This window comes from Physella acuta, unplaced genomic scaffold (assembly GCF_028476545.2).
Source record: "Physella acuta isolate Inbredline_101_S28 unplaced genomic scaffold, ASM2847654v3 ptg000627l, whole genome shotgun sequence".
NCBI lineage: Eukaryota > Metazoa > Mollusca > Gastropoda > Physidae > Physella > Physella acuta.
Window position 1 is genome coordinate 95,574 of NW_026732146.1, and position 25,013 is coordinate 120,586.

The following is a 25,013-nucleotide window of genomic DNA, read 5'->3' on the forward strand; positions in this document are numbered from 1 at the left end:
GGTGGTGACACCATTCGTGATGCTGACATTATGAATGACGAGAAAAATGGCCCGTTGAGGAAGGATACACCGGGCGCTAGGTTGATAGTGCTGTCTATTTTCTCTAAACTAAAACCACCCCACCCCCCACACACACCACCCCCCCCCCCCCCCACACCCCACACCCCCCACTCCCCACCCCCCCACCCCCACCCCCCAAAAAACATGTCTACCGTCCCATTCAACGAAATATAATTATATACTTTTTCCAGTGTTCGCCCCCTCCCCGAAAATTCTACCACCGCCCCCGAAAATTTCAAGTACCCTCACCCCTCTCCGGGGAGGAAAAAGTCTGAAAGAAACACTGGTGTCGCGCTTAGCCACTACCCGAAGAATTGCATTAAAGAAATTGCGAGAAAACCACTTTTTAGATTAGACACATTAATTAGGCGGTAATTTTATTATAGAGTATCGATGAGGAAATTTCTTTTGAGTTAAGGAGGGGGGGGGGGGGTGGGCTCAGACGTTCTTACGCGGGGGTGGGGCTTCGCCCCTACCCAAAGAATTGTATGAAAGAGACTCTTCACGCAAACCACTTAGATTACACAAAATTTCCTTTTTATTCAATGTTTACTCGAGAATCAATGACGTCATATTACTGTGTGCACTCTCCGGCTTGATATTATTTTCTACTATACGACGTCATACTTCGTTTTTCGAATTACTCTGCATGTTTTTAATTTCCTTGTCTTTTCCCTAGAGCGTTCTTGTCAGATACATAGATAGATAGATACACAGATAGATAGATACACAGACAGCAAAACTATTTAATATAATGTTTACACCAGAACAACATGTTGATAAAAAACACATGGCTCTACAAAAGACGAGCGTTCAACGGCAGTTTCAACAGAGCGTGAAGTCAAGTTTACTTAACAATAGCAAGTCTGTTTAGTTATGTCTTGACAACCAGACTACAACTTCGTATGTTTATTCTATAGTTAATGTGTTATCTTAACGGGATCTACATTGAGCTTGCAAACAAATCTGAGTCAGGTATAGGGCCTACGTCAGAGCTGGGTGGTGTAATGGACGTTTTAAGGACTTGAACCTCGATTCGAATTCGAGACTTTCGAGTTAACAGTAGTTTGCGCTACTATTCAACCACACCAGCACTTTTAATTTTGGGGCTATATGCCTATATAAACTTGTCTTTTTATTATATTAACGCTGATGATGCAAGCAGGCGCTTCATAAAATCTCTTAAATACAATTTTGAGTTTAGTGATAAACGTTTTACTTCTAGATCCAATTTAACATATTAAAATGCTGTTTAAAAGCAATTTACGAAGAATAAACCGGGAGTGGTCTCCCCTAAACTTTCTCAAATATTAAACAACAGGGGATGGGAACTCGGGCTATAGATATGATTTTTAAACCATTTTAAATACTTAAAGTTTTAAAATAGAATAAAATCTCGTAGAAAAAAGTATTGCACACTAAGTGAACGCCAAATAAAATGTGCATAATAGTGCGCAATATTATTAGTAAATTTACCTTAGTTTTTTGAGAAATCGCAAATAGCGTAAATTACTACTTCCAGTCAACGGAAATTACTCAAAATTTGGCAGAAGGTAGAAAATTAGATCGTGTACTTGCAAGTAAAATTTAAAATTTAACACCTGCTGACTTGTTACTTATTATCTGATGGACAATTGTTATGGAAAAATATTAAAAATTAAAAGTAGCTTGAAATCGATTTCAACAACAAATTTGGCAACACATGTTTATTCGTAAAATTTTATTGGAAAAAATCCATTCCAACATAACTAATAATTCCAACGAAGAAGAAGAGACATATCATACCAAGGCGTGTCAATAAAAAAAAAGTTATGTAATTAGGTCCAATTTTTTTTAACAATTAGATACCTCTTCTATAGTTTTTACTAGGCATAAACCAAGCTACTTATGTCTATGAAGTTTACGTCAATTAACGTTTTACAAATAAATATAAAGGATTAGATAATTGGAAAAAAGTAGAAAAAAGTTCGTTTTAGCAACACTGTTAAATATCTAGTTTACTTAACAATAGCCAGTTATGTCTTTTTAACCTTATAGCGCCTGTTGCAGTCTTATAAAATATTCATCTGTTATTGCAACAGAAAGTACGTTAAAGCTACAAACGGAGACATAGCAACATACAAAATAGACAATGTATTTCAATAAGATTTCATGTTCAAAAAAGCAAAAAAGCAAAAAAAAAAAAAAAAAAAACAATATCGCCACAGACACAGATTCAAAAATTAATGTTTATATCTGTTTTGTAAGTTTTAATTTAGTTTGTGATGTCAGCATGTTTGTCTGTCTATATAAAGGTTTGTAGCAAATATTGTAACTCAGTTTAAACCATGTTCTCATGTGGCTTTTTCTATCCACCTTTTCAGATACAGTAGTCTCCACAACGCATGAACAATGAAAAAAATGCATGTTTATATGAATAAATACGGCTTCTATTCAGATCTAACTACCTTACTTCTTTTTCCCGTCGGGCGGAACATTTTTTATATTACACTTAGGGTTGGTCTACGACTTGGTCGAAGAGGCGAAAACAGCTGGGCTCACATGGGCACAGATAAAGGGAGCAGTCCAAAACCGAGCCCGATGAATATGTGTGGTTGCAGCCCTTTGCTCCCCAGGGGCCACAAAGGAATGATATATATGTATATATATATATATATATATATATATATATATATATATATATATATATATATATATATATATATATATATATAATTTTGTAACAATAATTTGAATTTTACCTCTATGTATTAACTTATTGACTTCTGCCTTTGTTCTCTGTAAACATTCACGTGGATTTAGTATTTTGTCAGAAAAGTAATCAATGAACTATGTTGTCCAGAGATCACAATTTATACCTTTAATATTTGAGCTTAATTCAATGAAAAATATCCAATACTGTTTGCCTAATACTTTTCACAAAATAATTTAAAAAAAAACAAAAAACAAAGTTTTATCTAAACGTAATCTTTAATCGAAAAAAGAGATATCGAATATGGTTATCGAGTATGTTTAAAAAAGGAATCATAAGGTTTCTAAAAATAGAACAAATCTACACACAATTGTATGTACAATTTAAACATTAATCCGTAACTGTGGGAATTTTCTCAGCATCCTTTCAAAGTGTCAAGCGAATGCCGTGTTTGTTTCTTAACGCCCGTTGACTCATATTTAAGTGTTTACTCTTCTGAAAAACTGTAATTAACTGACCGTTTACACGTTATAGTAAATTTGAAAATGCATTACAAAGAAATATAAAAATGTAAAATACCATTAATATTAATAGTCAGAAAACGAAACTTAACACATAGTAAAACTAAAGCAGAATATTTTTAAAAAGCGGTTATCTGCGCTTCCAATTTTGTAAATCAATGTATTATTATTTATTTCAATACTGTTGATTTTTTTGTCTTACTCAATACTTTCATTAGTGCTTACGTTTTTTTTGTTAAAGAAAAACAAATATTATATTAAATAATAAATGTTTTATTAATTTGGACAGTTAAAGATTTGTAAAGAAATAAATTGCTAGCAGGTTAAATATGCATATGATTATTTCAAACTATAAGGAAAAAATAATAATCTAGAATAGTTGAGGAAATAAAAGTATGCACCAGGAGTAGATAAACAGATACAAAACAGAATTAACAACTCTATTTACACAATCTATGAAATTAATAAAAATTACACTAGCAGTAACAGAATATCCTCATTAACACCAGCCATATATTTAAAACATGCAGCAGAACATAAGATGCACATTTATGAAAATATTTTGATTACACGAAATGTGTGTTATAATTTTGTGTTTAACCCTAGTTATAATTTTGTTTAACAATATTGATTGGCATTATAATTTAGACAAGTGATACAAAATATAGTTAATCCTGCTGTTTATTTTCAAACGCTTGTTGTACAGAGTTAGATTTGAAACTCCCATTTTGTAGACAGTTAACTTGTGCTTATGTCGATATTTTAATTTAATGTGGCCATCAGATGTAACACAATTCAGCTTGTTTAAGTTTACGTATGTAAATAGAGAAGATAAAACTTGTAAATTTTATGTTTGCAGTCAGCAAGTTCATTCGTGAGCTTTACTGCGAGCAGACTATGCACTATAGTGTAGGTTTTATGTTCTTGAAACATACAGAATGGGCAGAGTTCTTTAAATATAACCTCGTTAAAATTACAACACAAACCTGTACAAATATTTCGCAATAGTTACCAAAAAAATTAATTCAATAAAGATATTGAAGTAGATAAAAATTAAGCTTACAACTTAGATAAATTAAAACAGCAAGTTAAGGATGCTCAGATCTTTGAAACAGATATAGACAATAATCTCAGAATATGAGATCGTTGTTAAAAAGCTTTTTAAAAGAAATTTGTTTATCACAACTTTCAAAGCTAAATAACAAGTGTTATTTGTTCCATGCCTGCTCCAGAGCTGTAAATGTCGCATCTGTGCTGTAGACCAACAAGGAACTTAGACTTGTGGTCCTGGTGGAGAAGTCCATAAGCTGGCATTGTTTGGTAGAGGAGATCCAGTTAAAACCCATACAGATCTGGTCTTGTCTTGGCTTCAAACACTCGCCTGCACATTGGATTAGACTGCGTTTTGTTGTGTTATAGATGGGAGGCAGTTGGAGAAGTGTGTTTTTGTTGGTCACAAAATGTCCATCGTTTTGTTCAAATAAATATCCCATGACTTCAAGTTCAAGGATACTGGCTGAATTTTGATAATCATATCTGTAAAAACAATTGTCATTCTGTTAAAACTATATCGTATTTTTATGCTAAACATGCTTTTTTTATAAATAGAACACTCTATTAATTATAATAAATGATTAAAATAAATTCTACACGATGCGATTAGAAAGATAAAATAAAATAAGAAAACCACTTGCATAATATAACGAACGTATCGTCCTATGACAGGAGTTGTACAACTCCAGGTGGAATTCGTTTGACCATTTGTAGGTGTCATTGTAACACAAATTTCTCCTGGCTCATAAAAATTTGCTTTGAGTCTGGGATCTGTCCTAAAGACGTCAACAATGTGATTTTTGTTGCAGCTATGAAGATAAAACTTAAGATGTTTAAAAATGTACAAACAAATTTCATCTCTTATGTTGATATAGTTCATGTAAAAAATTAAATTATACATTTCCACATAAAATTACTTACTCGTCAAATAGGGAGATTTGTTTCACTACAAACAAGTCCCCGAGATCAATCATCCACCATGGGCTAGTAACTCTTAATGTGAGAGCCAACGTGTCAATTCTTCCATCAACGGCGTGATCTGCAACTAGGTATTCACCTTGATGATACCAATCTCCTGACTGGTACGCTGGTTTGTGTATCGATATATTTTCCAGAGTTTTTGTACCAACAACGTTTTGGTTGAGAAAAATAAGGACCAGAATATTGACTATATCATCAATCATGTTTACTGTTTTCGATGTTAATTAATTTGTACTAGAAATCAGCGTACATGTCCCCGGTCTCAGCTATTTCTAGTGTTTCTTCAAGTTCTATTTTTATTTCTTATTTAAAACGTTCAATCTTAAATTGAATTTTAAATATAAAAAAAAAATTCAAAAATGAAAATAAAAGAGCCTAAGTCAATAATGAAATCACATATAATATCTAGCAATTACAACACAATTGTCGATAAACACTTTACTTTTTCATTTGACCATAAATGAATAAAAATAGATTAATGTTTCAGATTGATAAATGAAAATAAACCGGGAGTGATCTCCCCTAAACTTTCTCGAATATTCTTATATAAAATAACAGGGGATGGGAACTCGGGCTATAGACATGATTTTTAATCCATTTTAAATACTTAAAGTTTTAAAAATAGAATAAAATCTCGTAGACAAATTAATTGCACACCAAGTGAACGCCAAATAAAAAAGCGCATAATAGTGCGCAATATTATTATTACTTTTAAAATTTACACTCGTTTTTTGAGAAATCGGAAGTAGCGTAAAGTACTACTTCCAGTCAACGGAAATGACTCAAAATTTAATAGAAGGTAGAGAATTAGATCTTTTACTTACGTATGAAATTTCATTTATCTATCTTAAATAGTACTCAAGTTATAGGCTTTTGAAAAATTCAAAGTAGGAAAAGTACCACTTCCGGTTATCGGAAATCGCTCAAACGTTGATACTGATCTACGATTTTGATTAAATACTTGTATATGAAATTTCATCAACCTAGCTGTAATTGTACTCAAGTTATCGTGTTTACACACGGACAGACAGACAGACACACACACAGACACACAGACATACGGACAAGATTGCAAAATTATGTTTTTCCGTATCAGTGAGGTGTGAAACGTCGAGATTTGTAAAAATCTCGATTTTTTTTTTGCACGATTACAAGACTTTCTCTATACTTCGTATATACGAGAAAGTAAAAATGCATATAGCAGTAAAAGATTAGCGTAATTTCATGGGAAGGAAGTAATACTTTACGCTATTTCCGAATTCTCAAAAAAACGAATAAGAATTTTTAAAGAAGGCTACTAATATTTCTCATTATTACACACACACACACACATATAAGAATATTTCGGAAAATTTAAGGCAGATTACTCTCGCTTTATTTTTTTCTCATTTTTTTAAAACTCAAATGATAAATAAACTAGGCTATATTTCACACACATTTTGAAATTTAATAACACTTAAGTAACACCAATTTAAATTTTGTATCAATCCCATACAAAACTGACTTTAAATCTTTCTTAACAATAAAGGACCAAATGTTACGTTTCATAACGCCAACCCAATGGAATTAATCTATCTAATCAAATCTTTTGAATTATGTTAACAGTGACCTAAAGTAGTAATAAAATAACTAAAAATAGGTAAACATATCTTCTATGTTGAGCTTAAAAAACAACTTTAAACGCACCCTGATTTATAATTATAGCAGCATTTTAATTTAAATGTATCCTAGACTACGTTTCGTTATTATTTTTCAGGATGATCAATTTAAACTATAAATGTGAATATAAAAAGTTCGTACTAACACTTCCAGGTCTATAATATACCAGTGTGGTAACAATGAACCATATCCAATTATGCATTTGGATTTCTATAAAGCAAAAAGCCAGCCAGCCTGCCAGTCAGTCGTCCGCTCGCGCAGACATACATTATTTATATGAATACCAGCCGTCCCGGCCAAGCAGTGCACTGGCCTCTGTTAAAAACCTATTTGTAAAGGTCCCTAACTTGAGTGTAGAGTAATCGAACTTAATTTTGGAAAATTGCTTGCGTCAAAGTGATCCGGCTGGTAAGCCCCTTGGCTACTAACCCAAAAGTCACGAGTTCGTGACCCCAGTTAGATAAAGCCGGTCATATGGGGTCAATAAACCGTCTAGAACATCATCTCTGTAATCAAACAGCTGTGTAGCCCACTGGGCGACAGACTTGCCAATCATGGCTTACTTTTGGCAGCTCCTGCAACACTGTTCCAAGTTGTACAGGAAATGCCCTGTCCCTTTTTAATAACGTACTTTAATAAATAGGTTTCTATTTTTTAAGTGGTAAACATAATTTCAATACATTTCAATAAATTAAATATTGTTATTTAATTTTTTTAAAGTTACACTACTTAGCGCTTTAAAAAAAATATTATTAGTAACTGTTGCCTCGCACGTGTATATGGATTGACACAACTCATGGAAGTAGATACAGAAATAGAAGCAGGCTTAAAATAATGTTAAGGGACCATAACAGAAAATTCGTATATATATTTTAGGAAATCATGTCCCCATTACAATGAAGATAAAGAAGAAGATTTGTTGCGATAGCATTTTTTTATTGATCATTTTGTATTTGGTTAGCATACGTTATTGTTTAGAAGCATCACATTGCTACTACTGTGTAATGCGATTCAGACTAAGAACAATTTGATAATACATGGTTTAAACCAAACCCAGATACGTTCATTGACATTAGTAGAAATAAACCGGGAGTGATCTCCCCTAAACTTTCTCGTATATTCTTATATAACACTACGAGGATGGCACCTCGGGATATAGACATGGTTTTTAATCAATTTTAATTACTTAAACTTTAAAATATAATAGAATCTCGTACGGTACTCAAGTTATCGTGTTCACTGACACACATACGCACACACATACACACAGAGACATACAGACAACATTGCAAAACTATGTTTTTCCGATTCAGTGAGGTGTAAAACGTCGAGATTTGCAAAAATCTCTTTTTTTTTGCACGATTACAATACTTTCTCTATAATCTCTATGTTCTCTCTGTTTCAGCCAAAAAGTGCAAACAAGTACCAGACTATTTTTATTATGTAAAGCGCGATGTTTGCTATCGGTTAATTATCAATTCAATGAAATACCTGGTGTAATGTCTTATTTTACTTTGGCGTAGCGTTTCGCCCACAGGGAATTATTCCGCTCTGAGTAAAATAAAACAACGAAGGCTTTATAAATAATTTGATCTGCTGATAAAAAACATGGGAATACGAGCTGAATACCCGTGCTTCTTAACGGTGTGGAACTCAGAAATGTGGTTTTTGGAGGGTAAAAAAATAATGACACTAAAATTTTTTTTTTAAATTATCGTGAAATAGAATACCTATTAATTAAAAAAATAGAATTAAATTGAGCCAATAGTATAGAATAACAGAAGCGGAAATAAAAAAAAAACGCTTACCAACCCACGCAAAATCATGAACCACAAAGCAAACCTCGCAATAGCCGTCACACACCCAGCTCTTGCCCTACCCTTACAACACAAATTATTCTACGACACCAAATACCATAACGCAAATCTCAAACCTTTAACCTCAAAATACACACCCCACAATTCAAACATACGATTCACCATATGCATACAAAACATAACAAACGGAGTTGTTCAAAACCCACACCACCTTGATCCACACATTAACCCACACCATCTTACACAGCACGTCACCATTAACGACTCCCATATGTTCATATGTAGAAACACAATAGAAATACAATTTGAGAACAACTTCTTTATTTAGCCTACTCATTTTCTCAACATGGCCTTAAGAGAAAATAAGACCATGATGCTCATTGAAAAAGTTTAATGCATCATAAAGCTAAATTATCTGTTGGCTATAGCTTTAACAATATATTTGTATATTATTTTGATTAAGTTCCAACACTATTATCAATTGTCAATAGGAAACGCATGACAGATCTTTTAATTCAAGAATATAGTGATTTTTTATTTTGTAGAATCTAGAATCTATATCTAGAACTAAGATTACTTAGTAACTTTGCTTTGCAAAAGCAGGTCAAATACAAATAGGATCTAGTTAGTAAAAACAAAAACAAGAACAAACGCACAGTTAATACTGACATTTTCTTTTTTAATAAACCATTTCAGACCGTAAATATTCCAAATCAAACTTTGTTTCTTATTAAAGAAATATGGTCATTAAGATATAATTTAATTTAAAATATTATGTGTTGTAATTTTACTTTATCGTCAACATAGAATAAATAAAACGAGCCGACCCGCGGCGTATCATACGCCGCTATTTAGTTGATTTATTTTCTACTTTCAGTAATTCATAATTTGTGAATTCGACAGTACCAATGCTGCCACTGAAAATATTTGCTTTAAAACGCTAACCCCCCTCCTTTCCCCTAACCCCGACCCTACACCCCCCCCCCCCCCCCGTGAAAGCAGCCTCCTCTTAGTTACCTCCTGTAAGTTTAAAGTCGGTTCAAACATAATTATCTGCCCCTAATAGCCGTCACTAAACCTGGCTTTACGGTTTGTAAACATTAACGTGACCACAGCTCAGTAGACCATGTGGTGGTGGGGTAGGGTGGTAGTGATAGTGATAGAGAGAAAGTGAGGGGACTGTAAGGAGGCGCTTGCAGCTTGTTTTCTAACGGCTCGCAGAGGAGAATTATGTATATAGATAATACGTGAATGACTGGCCGAGGAAAAAGCGCTTAGCAACCCGACTATACGACATCAGTTCGAAACATATTCAGTCAGAGTTTTATAAAAGGCACAGTGGGAAATAACAACGCACGCATATTATTATTTAGTCGTTAACTTTGATAACTAATTCATTTGTGATTCATATGAGGCTTTATGTGACGATGTCTGACAGGGTGGAAAATAAAAAATCTTCAAACAAGCATGGCGTCATTTATGAATAACCCTTAAACACACCGTTATTCAAAGAATAATTGTCTAGGATACATTACAACAAACAGCGCATCCACCAGACCTCACCAGTGTTTCTTTCAGACTTTTTCTCCGGGGGGGCACTTGAAATTTTGGGGGGGGGGGGGGCGGTCAACATTTTTCGGTATTTTTTATTATGTTTACTATATAAAATGCATCTCGGTAGACTTTCTTCTGAAAAGATACATTTAAGAAACTCTGGACCCCACTATAATAAATAGCATAACCAACACCTCACACCAGAGGCGTAGCGACCCATCCTGGCGCCCAGTAGTCAACTTTCAATTTGCCCCTTCCCCCATATCTTTTTAATATTTATAATTCAATATAACAGCTAAAATGAGCTTATTTTGTCACCCCTATGGTCGGCGCCCGAGGACATATATTCCCTCTGCTCCCCCCCTCGCTACGCCTCAGGACAATTTAACAACACTAGAAATAAGCAAACACAGACAATGTATCAACACTAGCATTAAGCACCCACAGGACAATGTAACAACACTAGCCTTTAGCAGCCACATGACAATGTATAAAACCTAACACTTGTGATGCATTGTGTACCTTTAGGCAACTAGGCGTGGTCGAATGGTCGACTACTAACCACAACGTTTCAAGCTCGAGTTCGTCAGATGTTTATGAGGTCATCCAAAATTACTGGCACTAACTGGCTTTAAATAAAACTATATCCTAATTTGTGTCAGTTATGTTTTCTTATCGATTCTAAGCCAGTCTAACCAGCTGTCTTAATAGTAACCTGTCTTCATTAGGCCGAATATTAGTTATGGCTCACATGAAAACAATTGTTTGCAGTGTAATATTTTTTATAGTATCTATAATTTACATTTTCATCAGCAATTCAATCTTAATTCCAGTTACAGCACTTTGAACTTGTGTTTGCAAAAGTCACAAAGTGTAAATCGATTCTTAGAAAGAGGTGTTATTGATTGAAAACCCAACCTTGTTATTTCCTTATACTGGCTAGTGGGGAAGGTTGGGAGCCGGTTTCTAACTGGATGTCAACCGATAGTGACCGGCTGTTGAATGGTTGATGACCGGTCCCTCTTGTTTCTGTATGGATTTCGGTCTGGCATGATCGGAGTTTTATTTCTAATGAAATATAAAAACTTCTGTCGAATATTGTTACGTATCATATTGCCATCATTTGATCAATTAAATTGGCCTATGAATTATACATTAGAGTGCGTCTAAGACTAATTTGGTGTAGTGTTCTGCATCCGGGAAAAGGAGAGTTACCTTTACATTTGTTCCGCTGAGATGGATGAAGGACAATGGCCTATAATGTACTTGATGTCACTGCCTTAAAAGCCAGACTATCTGGTCACTGCTTTTACAAAAAAATTTTTTGCTCAAATATATAATAGGGCATTTAAGATTAGCGGTATACGGTCCCTTATTCTTCTTCTTCGTTATACATTCAATTTTGGAGGCCTATTACGTGTCAGCTTTTATGTATCTTTTTGTCCGTTGAGTCTAATTTGAGAAATGTTTTCGTTTTAAATTTGCTTCCATATTCTTTGTCAATTCATGAGCAAGCTACGAGTTGTTTTTTGAGTTGAGTTTTGTAAAGCTCATGGTTGTGAAACCGGAAACTCCCGAGTTCGAACCATTCCAGGAGAAATAAGCTGGGGACAGCAACCCATTTAGGAGAGAAAACTCTAAAAACAAACAACTGTTGCTTTGTAGTTTGTTCTTGGATGGACAAAGGCTATGCAACCAAGTACAAAAAGAAAAGTAAGTTACATTTGAAGCGAACAACACTTTGACCTGTAATACTAAATTGTGTTTGAGGAAATCCCGTCCAACTTTATAGTTAAGAACGAAGAAAAAGAGACTATCAAAGAAATCAATTTAGCAACGAAAAAGAATCACGAATTTCTGCTAATTTTTAATGATATTTGATTTATGATCAATATTATTGCAATCATGTACACACACACACACACACACACACACACACACATATATATATATATATATATATATATATATATATATATATAGGCCCCCTATATTTATTTATTTATTTATTTAATTATTCATTTATATATATATTATACATATATATATATATATATATATATATATATATATATATATATATATATATATATATATATATATATATATATATATATATATAAATTGAGTCTTAAATAACAATAAAAGTAAAATTTATTTGCGTTAACTTCAATATTGAAAAAAATAATTTCAGTTGTAAGTAATATTTAAAGGATAATAATAATAAACAAAAAAAATGTAACAAAAAAAATATTTTTACCACTTAAAAAAGAAGCCTATTTATGAAAGTACGTTATTAAAATAGATCCCAATGGACAGGACATTTCCTGTACACCTTGGAACAGTGTTGCAGGAGCTACCAAAAGTAAGCCAGGATTGGCAAGTCTATCGCCCAGTAGGCTACACAGCTGTTTGATTACAGAGATGATGTTCTACCCGGTTTATTGACCCCAAATGACCGGCTTAATCTGACTGGGGTTACGAACTCGGGACTTTTGGGTTAGTAGCCAAGGGGCTTACCAGGCGGAACACTTTGACGCCAGCAATAGTATTATTATTTATTTATCAATTTTTTTTTTTCAAAATTAAGTTCGATTTCTCTACACATAAATTAGGGTCCTAAACAAATAGGTTTTTAACAGAGGCCAGTGCACGGCCTTGAAGGGACGGCTCGTGTTTATATAAATAATGTATGTCTGCAGACTGGTTGGCTTTTTTGCTTTATAGAAATCCAAATGCATAATTGGATATGATTCATTGTTATCACACTGGTACATTATAGACCTGGAAGTGTTAGTACGAACTTTTTAAATTCGCATTTATTGATTAAATTGATCATCCTGAAAATAAAACGAAACGTAGTCTATGATATATTTAAATTAAAATGCTGCTATAATTATAAATCAGGGTGCGTTTAAAGTTGTTTTTTAAGCTCAACATAGTAGATAGATATGTTTACTAATATTTAATTAGTTTATTACTACTTTAGGTCACTGTTAATAGAATTCAAAAGATTTGATTAGATGTATTAATTCAATTGGGTTTGTGTTATGATACGTAACATTTGGTCCTTTAAGTAATATTTAAAGTCAGTTTTGTATGGGATTGATACAAAGTTTAGATTGGTGTTATTTAAGTGTTATTAAATTCTAAATGTGTGTAAAAATGTAGCCTAGTTAATTTATCATTTGAGTTTTGAGTCAAATAAAGCGAGAGTAATCTACCTTAAATGTTCCGAAATATTCTTATATAACTTCGGGGATGGCTATTGAGGTATATAGAAATGATTTTTTTAACAATTTTTAATTAGCTACATTTTTTAAATAGAGTAGAGTATTCTTTAAAAAAAATATTTCGTACAAAGTGAACAGCAAACAATGTGTGTGTGTGTAATAATGCGAAATATTAGTAGCCTTCTTTAAAAATTCTTATTCGGTTTTTTTAAGAAATCGGAAATAGCGTAAAGCATTACTTCCTACACACGAAATTTACGCTAATCTTTTTCTGCTATGTGTATTTTTTACATTTATCAATCTGAACCATTAATTATGTTACAGTTTTTTGAAAACCAAACAGAAGAAACAGTTTCACTCCCGTTTCCTGGAAATCACTGAAAAGTTGAAACAGAGCTGCAAATTTGATATACATGCACACATATAAGGAAAAATTGCAAAACTAAGTTTTTCTGACTCAGGGAGGTGTAAAACGTCGATTTCTTTTTTTCACACGATTACACTACTTTCTCTATACGAGAGAGTACAAAATGTAATTTGTGGAAATTTGTCCATTCGAATATTTGTCGCATTCATGAAAGTGTCCACTCAGGAAACGGCATTACGGCAAGTGTCGTTGAAAATAAGCCGTACACTCTTTAGGAATAGTTTAGGTTTATTTAAGTATATATTTATGTATAGGTATATACATGTACAGGAATATGTTTAGGTACAATATGTGGGTGTTTGTAGGTGTAGGTGTAGGTGTAGGTGTAGGTGTAGGTGTAGTTGTAGGTGTAGGTGTAGGTGTAGGTGTAGGTGTAGGTGTAGGTGTAGGTGTAGGTGTAGGTGTAGGTGTAGGTGTAGGTGTAGGTGTAGGTGTAGGTGTAGGTGTAGGTGTAGGTGTAGGTGTAGGTGTAGGTGTAGGTGTAGGTGTAGGTGTAGGTGTAGGTGTAGGTGTAGGTGTAGGTGTAGGTGTAGGTGTAGGTGTAGGTGTAGGTGGTTAAAAATGTGGTCAGGGTTGGTTTATGTTTATGCTTATGCTATTACCGTGTGTGTCTGTGGCTATGTTTTAAGGTTTTATTGAGGCTTAGAGTTTATGTTTAAGTTTGCGTTCATGTGATTGTATTTATGTTTGTTTAGTTTATGTGGTTGTTATTTGGGGGGGGGGGGGGTAAAAGTGAGTTAAGGGGAAATGGTTTACGTATATGTCTGCAACTGTTGTGAAGGTTGAGTGATATTTTTGTTTATGTTCATGGTTTAGGTTTTGAAGGGGGTTAAGGTTTGTTTATAGTTGTGTTTATATTTGAGTTTGCGTTCATCTGTGTGTTTAAGTGGTTGATTCTTTTAGATGTAGAACTGCGAGGGGTAAAAGGTTTATTTGTATATCTCTGTTCGTTATTTCTTTGTTATTGTTGGTTGTCGTTAGTGTTAGATTTAGAGTTAGATTTAGGGCTATGTATTATATTTTCTATATTTGCATATATATATTAATTGGAAATTTAATATATTCCCAAAATCTTGGCAGTACCGGGAATGTGATGATTTAATAAACAAACAAGTAAAGTTTCTTTACAGATACGATTTGCACAAACGCCAGTGCAGAGCCTGGCCGAAACCGCTAGTTTAAAATAAAACTCGCCATAGTAACCTTACTGTTTGGGTCAGTGTGCCTCAGAGGCGTATCCAGGTTTTCGTTGTAGAGCAAAAAAAAGGCGCCGAATTTTTAACACGTTCTATGTACATGTATATACATGTATTATATATATATATATATATATATATATATATATATATATATATATATATATATATATATATATATATATATATATATAATTACTAGCTGTATGTGATTACTTCGTTATGATGAAAAAATTGGAAGTAGCACTCTGAAGAAATAAGAAAAAAACACACAATGTAGGCCGACAAAACAAAAATGGTATTAATCTAAACAAAAAACAAACAAAATATACACACACTACAACCAAAAACAATGAAAGTAACACAATCTGCTTTGTCATTCTTGTAAAAAAATTCTTACATAATAATTCCTGGGAAATTATTTAAGAGAAGTGAAATAGGGGAAATAATCACTCTCTTAATATAAATATGTATATATCTACACATTTAATTATAAATGTCAAAATAAAAACATAATTACTTTAGAATATAATGAAATTGTTTAAAACTATTTGTGTTAACAAAATATGTTTGTCTATAATCAGAATTAAATATATCGTCATCATAAACGCTAAAGTATTACAGCATAATGAAAGTTTTTGAAATCAGAGTTGGTATAAAACCACGCTTTTCAATGTAATAGAAGAAGATTCGGAATAACAGTCTACTTTTAACTAAATGTTGGTCATTTACTTCAGATCATATATTTTTTAATTAACTACTGCTTCTTTGTGTTCCTTAAAGATCATTTTTTAACATAGTGATAGGTATGGGTTAGATCACTGTATTGCTCACACATCTTTTTACTGTCCGGTCACTCTAGGTCAATTATCCAACCCAGTGTATACCTAAGTGTGACACATTAATGTCTTTCTACACAATTGTGGTGGTGAGGTGTGTGTGTGGGGGGGGGGGGGAGATAACCAACTCAGAGTGAACATAGCGTCCGTTTTTAGATGACTGTTCTAAACATACATATGTATTACACATGTATACTGATTCAGAAACAGATTTAAATTAGTAGCAGTGGTATTATGAGAATAATTTTTTACAGAGGGGTCCATGGGGAAGGGGGTTGTAACTGTTTCATATAATGTGTAATCGTATCACTATCGCCCAAACTGTAAGAATACTACTACTTCATCGTGATGACAATGACGTTGTTGACCGTGTCAAAATTTCCCCACTGCTATGCAGCTTGCCAATAAGTAAATTTTAATAGAGGTGCCACATCAGTTGTATTTGTTTCTGTATTGTAATTTTCAAAAAATTAATCACACGATTCAAACTGTATATATAAAGTAATTATGTGTGAAGTTTTATGTATAACATTTTCTAATGCAAATATTCGTAAGCAAATACATTTTACAGTTGCCTTAAACTTAACACCCCTCTTGCCAAGTGGTACTACCGGTAGGGGATTTTTAAAATTTCCAATGCATCGTAATGGTTATTTTAAGAATGACCAACTGATGCAGCTGTTAATACGTGTTGTAAATGTAGACACTACTAGACTAGTACGATAATGCTTAATTGATGCATGAAAAGAAATCGTGTGATTTACATAGATGTGCCGACCAAAAATATCTTTTTAACAAATATCATTGTTTAAAAGTTTGAGTTTAAAATGTTTCCAAAAAGGCGCCACTTTGCTGAAAATGGCCAGAGTGGGAGCTGCCGCTCCCCTTGCTCCCCCCTGCGTACGCTACTGGTGTGCCTGTAAACGAATGGCTATGTATCTTGTGACCTACTTAGGTCTGGTAATGTTTATTTTTACATTTGTTACCTTACCATATATGGTCTGTGGTATAATCACTCGTTTTTTCCACTGTCTTAAGAAAGTCTTAGACTCAGTATTTTTCCATCATGAGATGATTGGTTGATGCGGACCAGGTGATACTCCAACCAATAGCCTTATGATTTGAAGGTGACCTTCCATGTTGCCTAAGTCTATAAATAGATCGCGCACAGATCTCTCGAGGCAGTTCTTTGACCAGACGTCTTTGAGAGAGAATAAGCCCTGTGTGTCGCTGTGTAGTACTAAGTTGTTTAAGTAGCATATTCTTATATTACTTGTGGTTAAGTAATACTATATGCTTATAGCAGTGATGTGTATACTGTGGTGATTTTTCTGAAGTGTTAAAAGCTGTGATAGTGTATCATATTATCTTTTCCCACGAATTGTAAGTTGGGTTTTGTTCATTCTGTAAATCTATTTTATCATGTATAAATCCAGTGTTCGACCACGACTTTGTACACTCATTAAAAGTTATATGCAGATTAAATGTATTGTTGGCATCAGTAGTTTCTCTAGTGTTTCCCCTAGACATCAAGTACGAGTCCTAGTGAACTATTGTGTTAGCTTTCTTTTATTTAGGCTTGTCGCCATTTGTGTATAATCAGTTAAACGAATCCGGGAGCGTTCGCCAACTATCTGGCTGATAGATTGGTGCTCGTTACAATCTAAACCAAAAAGTGTGTTTTGTCAGTTCAAAGACGAAGTTGTTTTTCAAACAATCGATCAGCACGTTGGTTAATTAAAACACTGCTCCAAACTTTTTGCATTTCTGTTTCAGAAAACCATTTCTCTGTTTAACTTTACATAGGTTGTATCTCACCATTAAAGTATGGCTGTAGTATTAACATTAAAGCCAGATAGTTAGACGTTATGTGTCTATATAATTCGTATCACATGGACAGCCATGTGGACCGACTGGTGAAAACAAAGACATCTTTAAAAGGTACGTAGATTGGGGTAAGTTTACATCATATTTCATAACTTGACGCATTATTATAATAAAGTAACAAAATCATGAAGGATGATGAAAAAACACACGCATGAATTTCTTTTTTCGTTTCTTTGAATAGCTTGGCACACCACAATTTATTAACAGCCATTCAATTGTTTGAATTTTTTACTGGGTAAAGTTGTGTTTCTTAACAATAGAAAATACTCATCGATAGTGTCCAGCCGTCCTTGTAGATATGTAGTTAATTATTTATATCAGTAGTTGCTGTTTATTGGCACTAATGGCAATCGCAATGTTTACTTGAAACAATGCAGTGACGTTAAAATCTATATCTGTCCTTATCTTTAAGGCAACGACACAATACAAAACAACATCCACAGTTCGTGTGTGTATTTCGTTCTGAGTGGTTCGTCATTTTATATTGGTATTTTAATTCATTTATGGTCAAATGAAAAAGTAAAATGTTTATCGACATTTATGTTGTAATTGCTAGTTACAATATGTGATTTCATAATTGATTTAGGCTTTTTTTTATTTTTATTTTCTTTTTTTATTTTCTTTTTTTTATTTTTAAAATTCAATTTAAGATTGACGTTTTAAAAAATAAACAATATAGAACTTGAAGAAACACTAGAAATAGGTGACACCGGAGTTAAGTACGCTGATTTCTAGTTCTGAGTGGTTCGTCATTTTAAATTGGTATTTAACTAATTTATGATCAAATGAAAAAGTAAAATGTTTATCGAGAATTATGTTGTAATAGCTAGTTATTATATGTGATTTCATTAATGATTTAGGCTCTTTTATTTTATTTTTTTTTATTTTTAAAATTTAAAATTCAATTTAATATATAATTTATATTTTTATATTTTGAATATAGGCCTATTTAATACATTTAAATAAGAAAAAATATAGAACTTAAAGAAACACGAGAAACAAGGTGAGACCGGAGACAAGTACGCTGATTGTTAGTACAAATTAATTAACATAAAAAAGTAAAGATGATTGCTGATATAGTCAATATTCTGGTCCTTATTTTTGTCATCGAAAATGCTTTTGGTATAAAAACTCTGGAGAATCTATCAATAAACAAACCAGCGTACCAGTCAGGAGATTGGTTGCATTATGGTGTCTACCTAGTCGCAGGTCGCGCCGTTGATGGAAGAAGTGACACATTGGCTCTCACATTAAGAGTTACTAGCCCATGGTGGATGGTTGATCTCGGGGACATTTTCGTCGTGAAACAAATCTCCATCCTTTACGAGTAAGTAATTATATGTGGAAATGTATAATCTAATATTTTTACATACACTACATCAACATAGAAAACGAAATTTGTTTCTACGTTTTTAAACATCTTGAGTTTTATCTTTAAAGCACCTGCAGGAAGAATCAAATCGTTGACGTCTTTAGGACAGATCCCAGACTCAAAGCAAATTTTTATGAGCCAGGAGAAATTTGTGTTACAATGAAACCTACAATTGGTCAAACTAATTCCACCTGGAGTTGTACAACTCCTGTCATAGGACGTTACGTTCGTTTTATTATGCATGTGGTTTTCCTAATTTAATTTATCTTTCTAATCGCATTATGTAGAATTTATTTTAATCATTAATCATTATTAATAGAGTGTTCTAATTATAAAAATGTTTAGCATAAATAAACGATATAGTTTTAACAGAATGACAATTGTTTTTACAGATATGATTATCAAAATTCAGCCAGCATCCTTGAACTTCAAGTCATGGGATATTTATTTGACCGAAACGATGGACTGTTTGTGACCAACAAAAACACACTTCTCCAATTGCCCCACATCAATAACACAACAAAGCGCAGCTCAGTCGAATGTGCCTTTGAATGTTTGAAGCCAATACAAGACCAGATCTGTATGGGTTTTAACTGGATCTCCTCTACCAAACAATGCCAGCTTATGGACTTCTCCACCAGGAACACAAGTCTAAGTTCCTTGATGGTCTACAACACAGATGCGACATTTACAGCACTGGAGCAGGCATGGAACAATTAAAACTTGTTATTTAGCTTTTACAGTTGTGATAAACAAAGTTCTTTTAAGAAGCTTTTTAACAACAATGGCATTGTCTGAGGTTATTTTATATATCTGTTTCAAAATTCTGAGCATCCTTAACTCTACCTAACACATTGTCTTGCAGTTTTTAATTAATCTAAGGTGTAAGTTTAATTTTTATCTACTTCAATATCTTTATTGAATTAATTTTATTAGTAACTATTGCGGAATATTTGTACATGTTTGTGTGGTAATTTTATAATGTTATATTTATATAACTCTGTATCTGCCCATTCTGTATGTTTTAAGCACATAACACCTACACTTGAGTGCATATCTTGCATGCAGCAAAGCTCACGAATGAACTTGCTGACTGCAAATATACCTTTTCACAAGTTTTATCTATTTACATACGTAAACGTATACGAGCTGAAATGTGTTACATCTGATGGCCACATTAAATTAAAATATCGACATAAGCACAAGTTAACTGTCTACAATATTGGAGTTTCACATCTAACTCTGTACAACGAGCGTTTGAAAATAAACAGTAGGATTAACTATACTTTGTATCACTTGTCTAAATGATAATGCCAATGAATATTGTTAAACAAAAATATAACTTGGGTTAAACACAAAATTATAACACACATTTCGTGTAATTTTCATAAATGTGCATCTTTATGTTCTGCTGCACGTTTTAAAAATATGTCTGGTGTTAATGAGGATATTTCGTTAATACTAGTTAATACTAGATAGTGTAAATAGAGTTGTTAATGCTGTTTTGTCTCTGTTCCAATGTAAATGTACTCCTGGTGCATATTTATATTTCTTCAACTATTCTAGACTATTTTTTTAACATATTTTGAAATTATCATATACATATTTTAACCTGCCAGCTATTTATGATTTTACAAACTTTAACTGTCCAAATTAATAAAACATTTACTATTTAATATAATACTTGTTTTTCATTAACAAAAAAAAACGTAAGCACTAATGAACGTATTGAGTAAGACAACAAAAAAATCACCAGTATTGCAATAAATAATAATACATTGATTTTAAAAATATTCTGCTTTAATTTTACCATGTATTGAGTGTCGTTTTCTGACTATTAATATTAATGGTATTTTACATTTTTATATTTCTTTGTAACGCATTTTTAAATTTACTATAAACGTGTAAACGGTCAGTCAATTACATTTTTTTAGAAGAGTAAACACTTAAATAAGACTCAACGGACTTTTAATATTAATGGTCTATTACATTTTTATATTTCATTGTAATGCATTTTCATATTTTCTTAAGACGTGTAGACGGTCAGTCAATTACATTTATTTGTTAGAGGAGTACACACTTAAATAAAGCTCAATGGGCGTTAAGAAACAAACAGCATTTGCTTGACACTTTGTAAGGATGCTGAGTATATTCCCACAGTTACAGATTAATGTTTACATTTTACATACAATTGTGTGTAGTTTTGTTCTATTTTTAAAAACCTTATGATTCGTTTTCTAATCCTACTTAATAACCATATTCGATGTCTCTTTTTTTCAATTAAAGTTCACGTTTAGATAAAACTTTATTTATGGTTTTTTTTTTTTTTACTTTCTCGTATACACGAAGTATAGAGAAAGTCTTGTAATCGTGCAAAAAAAAAAATCGAGATTTTTACAAATATCGACGTTTTACACCTCACTGATACAGAAAAACATAATTTTGCAATCTTGTCCGTATGTCTGTGTGTCTGTGTGTGTGTGTGTGTGTGTGTGTGTGTGTGTGTGTGTGTGTCTGTCTGTTTGTGTGTGTGTGTAAACACGATAACTTGAGTACCGTTACAGCTAGGTTGATATAAAATTTCTTATATAAGTATTTTATCAAAATCGTAAATCCAGATCAACTTTTGAGCGATTTCCGATAACCGGAAGTGGTACTTTTTCTACTTTGAATTTTTCAAAAGCCTATAACTAGAGAACTATTTCAGATAGATAAATTAAATTTCACATATTAGTAAAAGATCTAATTCTCCACCTTCTGTCAAATTTTGAGTAATTTCCGTTGACTGAAAGTACTAATTTACGCCATTTCCGATTTCTCAAAAAACGCAGGTAAATTTATAAAGTAGGGCCTACTAATAATATTGCGCACTATTATGCACATTTTGTTCGCTTGGTGCGCAATTCTTTTTTCTATGGAATTCTATTATATTTTTAAAAGTTTAAGTAATTAAAAATCATGTCTGTATTCCAAGTTATCTATAATTATAGTTTCGCTGTCTGTGTATCTATGTATCTATCTATGTATCTATCTATGTATCTATCTGACAAGAACGCTCTAGAGAAAACACAAGCAATTTAAAAACATGCACAGTCAGACGGAAACGAAATATGACGTGACATTTAGCATAGAGTAGAAAATAATCTTAAGCCGGAGAATGCACACAGTAATATGACGTCATTGATTCTCGAGTAAACATTGAATAAAAAGGCAATTTTGTCTAATCTTAAAAGTGGTTTGCGTGAAGAGGTTCATTCATACAATTCTTCAGGTAGGGGCGAAGCCCCACCCTCGAGAATGAACGTCTAAGCCGCCCCCCCCCCCCCCCCAACTAAAAAGAAATGTCGTCATTGATACTCTATAATAAAATTACCGCCTAATTAATGTGTCTAATCTAAAAAGTGGTTTTCTTGCAATTTCTTTAATGCAATTCTTCGGGTAGTGGCTAAGCGCGACACCAGTGTTTCTTTCAGACTTTTTCCTCCCCGGAGGGGGGAACTTTTTCTAATCTAAAAAGTGTTTAGCGTGCAGTTTTATTTTTAAAGCATCTTTTCCGGTAGGGGCGAAGCGCCGCCCAGATTCTTCCTTTAGTTTGTATGATCTACAAATGCGACCAATGTTTCTTTCAGACTTTTTCCTCCCCGGAGAGGGGTGGGGGTACTTGAAATTTTCGTGGGCGGGGGTAGAATTTTCTGGGAGGTGGCGGACACTGGAAAAAGTATATAATTATATTTCGTTGAATGGGACTGTAGACATGTTTTGGAGTGTGTGTGTGGGAGGGAGGGGGGGGAGGGGGGCGAATCCCCCTTCTCCCAAGTAGAGTTGCCTGAAAGAAACTCTAAATTCGATTTTTGTCATGAATGAGATTAGGTGCATGGTTTAGGGATATGCCTATGACTATATTTTGTATAAATAAAGTACCGAGAAAATAGACAGCACTATCAACCTAGCGCCCGTTGTATCCTTCCTCAACGGGCCATTTTTCTCGTATAAGAATATTCGAGAAAGTTAAGTGGAGATCACTCCCGGTTTATTTTAAAATAATTTTGTGAAAAGTATTAGGCAAACAGTGTTGGATATTTTTCATTGAAATAAGCTCAAATATAAAAGGTATACATTGTGATCTCTGGACAACATAATTCATTGATTAGTTTGCTGACAAATAATAAATCCCCTTGAATGTTTACAGAGAACAAAGGCAGAAGTCAATAAGTTAATACATAGAGGTAAAAATCACATTTTTGTTACAAAATAATATATATATATATATTATATATATATATATATATATATATATATATATATATATATCATTCCTTTGTGGCCCCAGGGGAGCAAAGGGCTGCAACCACACATCTCCATCGGGCTCGGTTTTGGGCTGCTCCCTTTATCTTCGCCTCTTCTTCAACCATTGTTCTCTATGTCTTCCTTGGCCGTCCCACCCTCCTTTTTCCCTGGGGATTCCAGTCCAAAACGTGTTTTGCGATGTTTTCTTTTTCATGTCTTAATATGTGTCCGATCCATTCCCATTTATTGGCCTTTATATCTGTCTCTATTGGCTGTTGCTTTAAATCTCACCACAGGTCTTTATTTGAAATTTTGTCTGGCCATCTTATTTTAAGTATATGCCGTAAGCATGTATTTACGAATGCCTGTAACTTATCAGTATTTGTCTTCGTAACCCTCCAAGTGTCCAGGCCATAGAGCAGCACTGCCTTGACATTTGAGTTGAAAATCCCAATTTTGCTCCGGAGTGACAGGGCCATGGAACTCCACATCAGGCGCAGTGAGTTGAAGGCCCATCTAGCCTTGTTGATAAGACATTTTATGTCCTCGTCTGCTCCCCCGTCCTTATTGGTCACGCTTCCCAGATATGTGAATGTGTTCGTTTCACGTAAATCTTCTCCATTTAGCTGTATAGGCAGGTCCTGGCTGTTATTGATTCTGATGACCTCTGTATTAGTTTTATTGATTTTTAGTCCAACTTTGGAGGCTTCTTCAGATAGCCGATTTAGTTTGGCTAGCGTATGTTGATGCTTGTGAGATAGTAGGCACATGTCACCGGAAAAATCAAGATCTTCCAGCCTTTTGGTGAAACTCCACTGGATTCCTGTGACGTTGTGTGTAGTTTTCAGCATGATCCAGTCGATTACCATCAAGAATATCATTGGCAATGGTTTTGTTAGTTTTCCCTTGTGTATTACCTGACTAGTGGAATCTTCATATAGTTTCTGTGTAATAGATTTTTGGGTATTCCATAGTGGCTCATTAATTTTCAGATAACATCTCTATTCACACTGTCAAACGCATTTTCGAAGTCGACAAAAGTCATGTATAAGGGGGACTGTTCAAGAGACTGTTCAATATTGATGCGCAGCTTGGTAATGTGGTCAGTACATGACCTGTCCTTGCGAAAACCAGCTTGTTCTTGTCTTAGCTTTTTGTCGAAGGCATCGCTAAGTCTCTCTAGGATGATTCTTGTCAGCACCTTACTTAGGACTGAAAGAAGCATTATCCCTCTCCAGTTGTTGCATTGTGTCAGGTCTCTCTTCTTTGGCAGTTTTATCAGGTATCGTAGTTTCCAGTCAGATGGGATTATTTCTTCTTCCCAAATCTGCTAAAGTTGAGGATGTAATATATATATATATATATATATATATATATATATATATATATATATATATATATATATATATATATATATATTATATATATACTTGAA

The 25,013-nt window shown here is 33.4% G+C and overlaps 1 protein-coding gene across 1 annotated transcript; it reads right to left on the reverse strand.

Annotated features, from left to right (window-relative positions):
* Nucleotides 1–23,953: 23,953 nt before the first annotated feature.
* On the reverse strand, nt 23,954–24,803 carry LOC131948157 (uncharacterized). The gene is made up of 3 exons (XM_059309689.1): nt 24,588–24,803; nt 24,277–24,522; nt 23,954–24,094 (listed from the first exon to the last, which is right to left on the reverse strand). Exons 1-3 carry the CDS (start codon nt 24,801–24,803, stop codon nt 23,954–23,956), a joined length of 603 nt encoding a protein of 200 aa, XP_059165672.1.
* Nucleotides 24,804–25,013: the final 210 nt, after the last annotated feature.

What these genes read in the sequence shown, in the direction of transcription:
- LOC131948157 (XM_059309689.1), bottom strand. Translation starts at nt 24,803, where the DNA reads ATGCTTCTTTCAGTCCTAAGTAAGGTGCTGACAAGAATCATCCTAGAG. An exon ending in TCGAAAATGCGTTTGACAGT is followed by an intron (nt 24,523 to 24,587) that starts GTGAATAGAGAT and finishes TCTATTACACAG; the next exon opens with AAACTATATGAAGATTCCAC. An exon ending in TATCTGAAGAAGCCTCCAAA is followed by an intron (nt 24,095 to 24,276) that starts GTTGGACTAAAA and finishes CAACAAGGCTAG; the next exon opens with ATGGGCCTTCAACTCACTGC.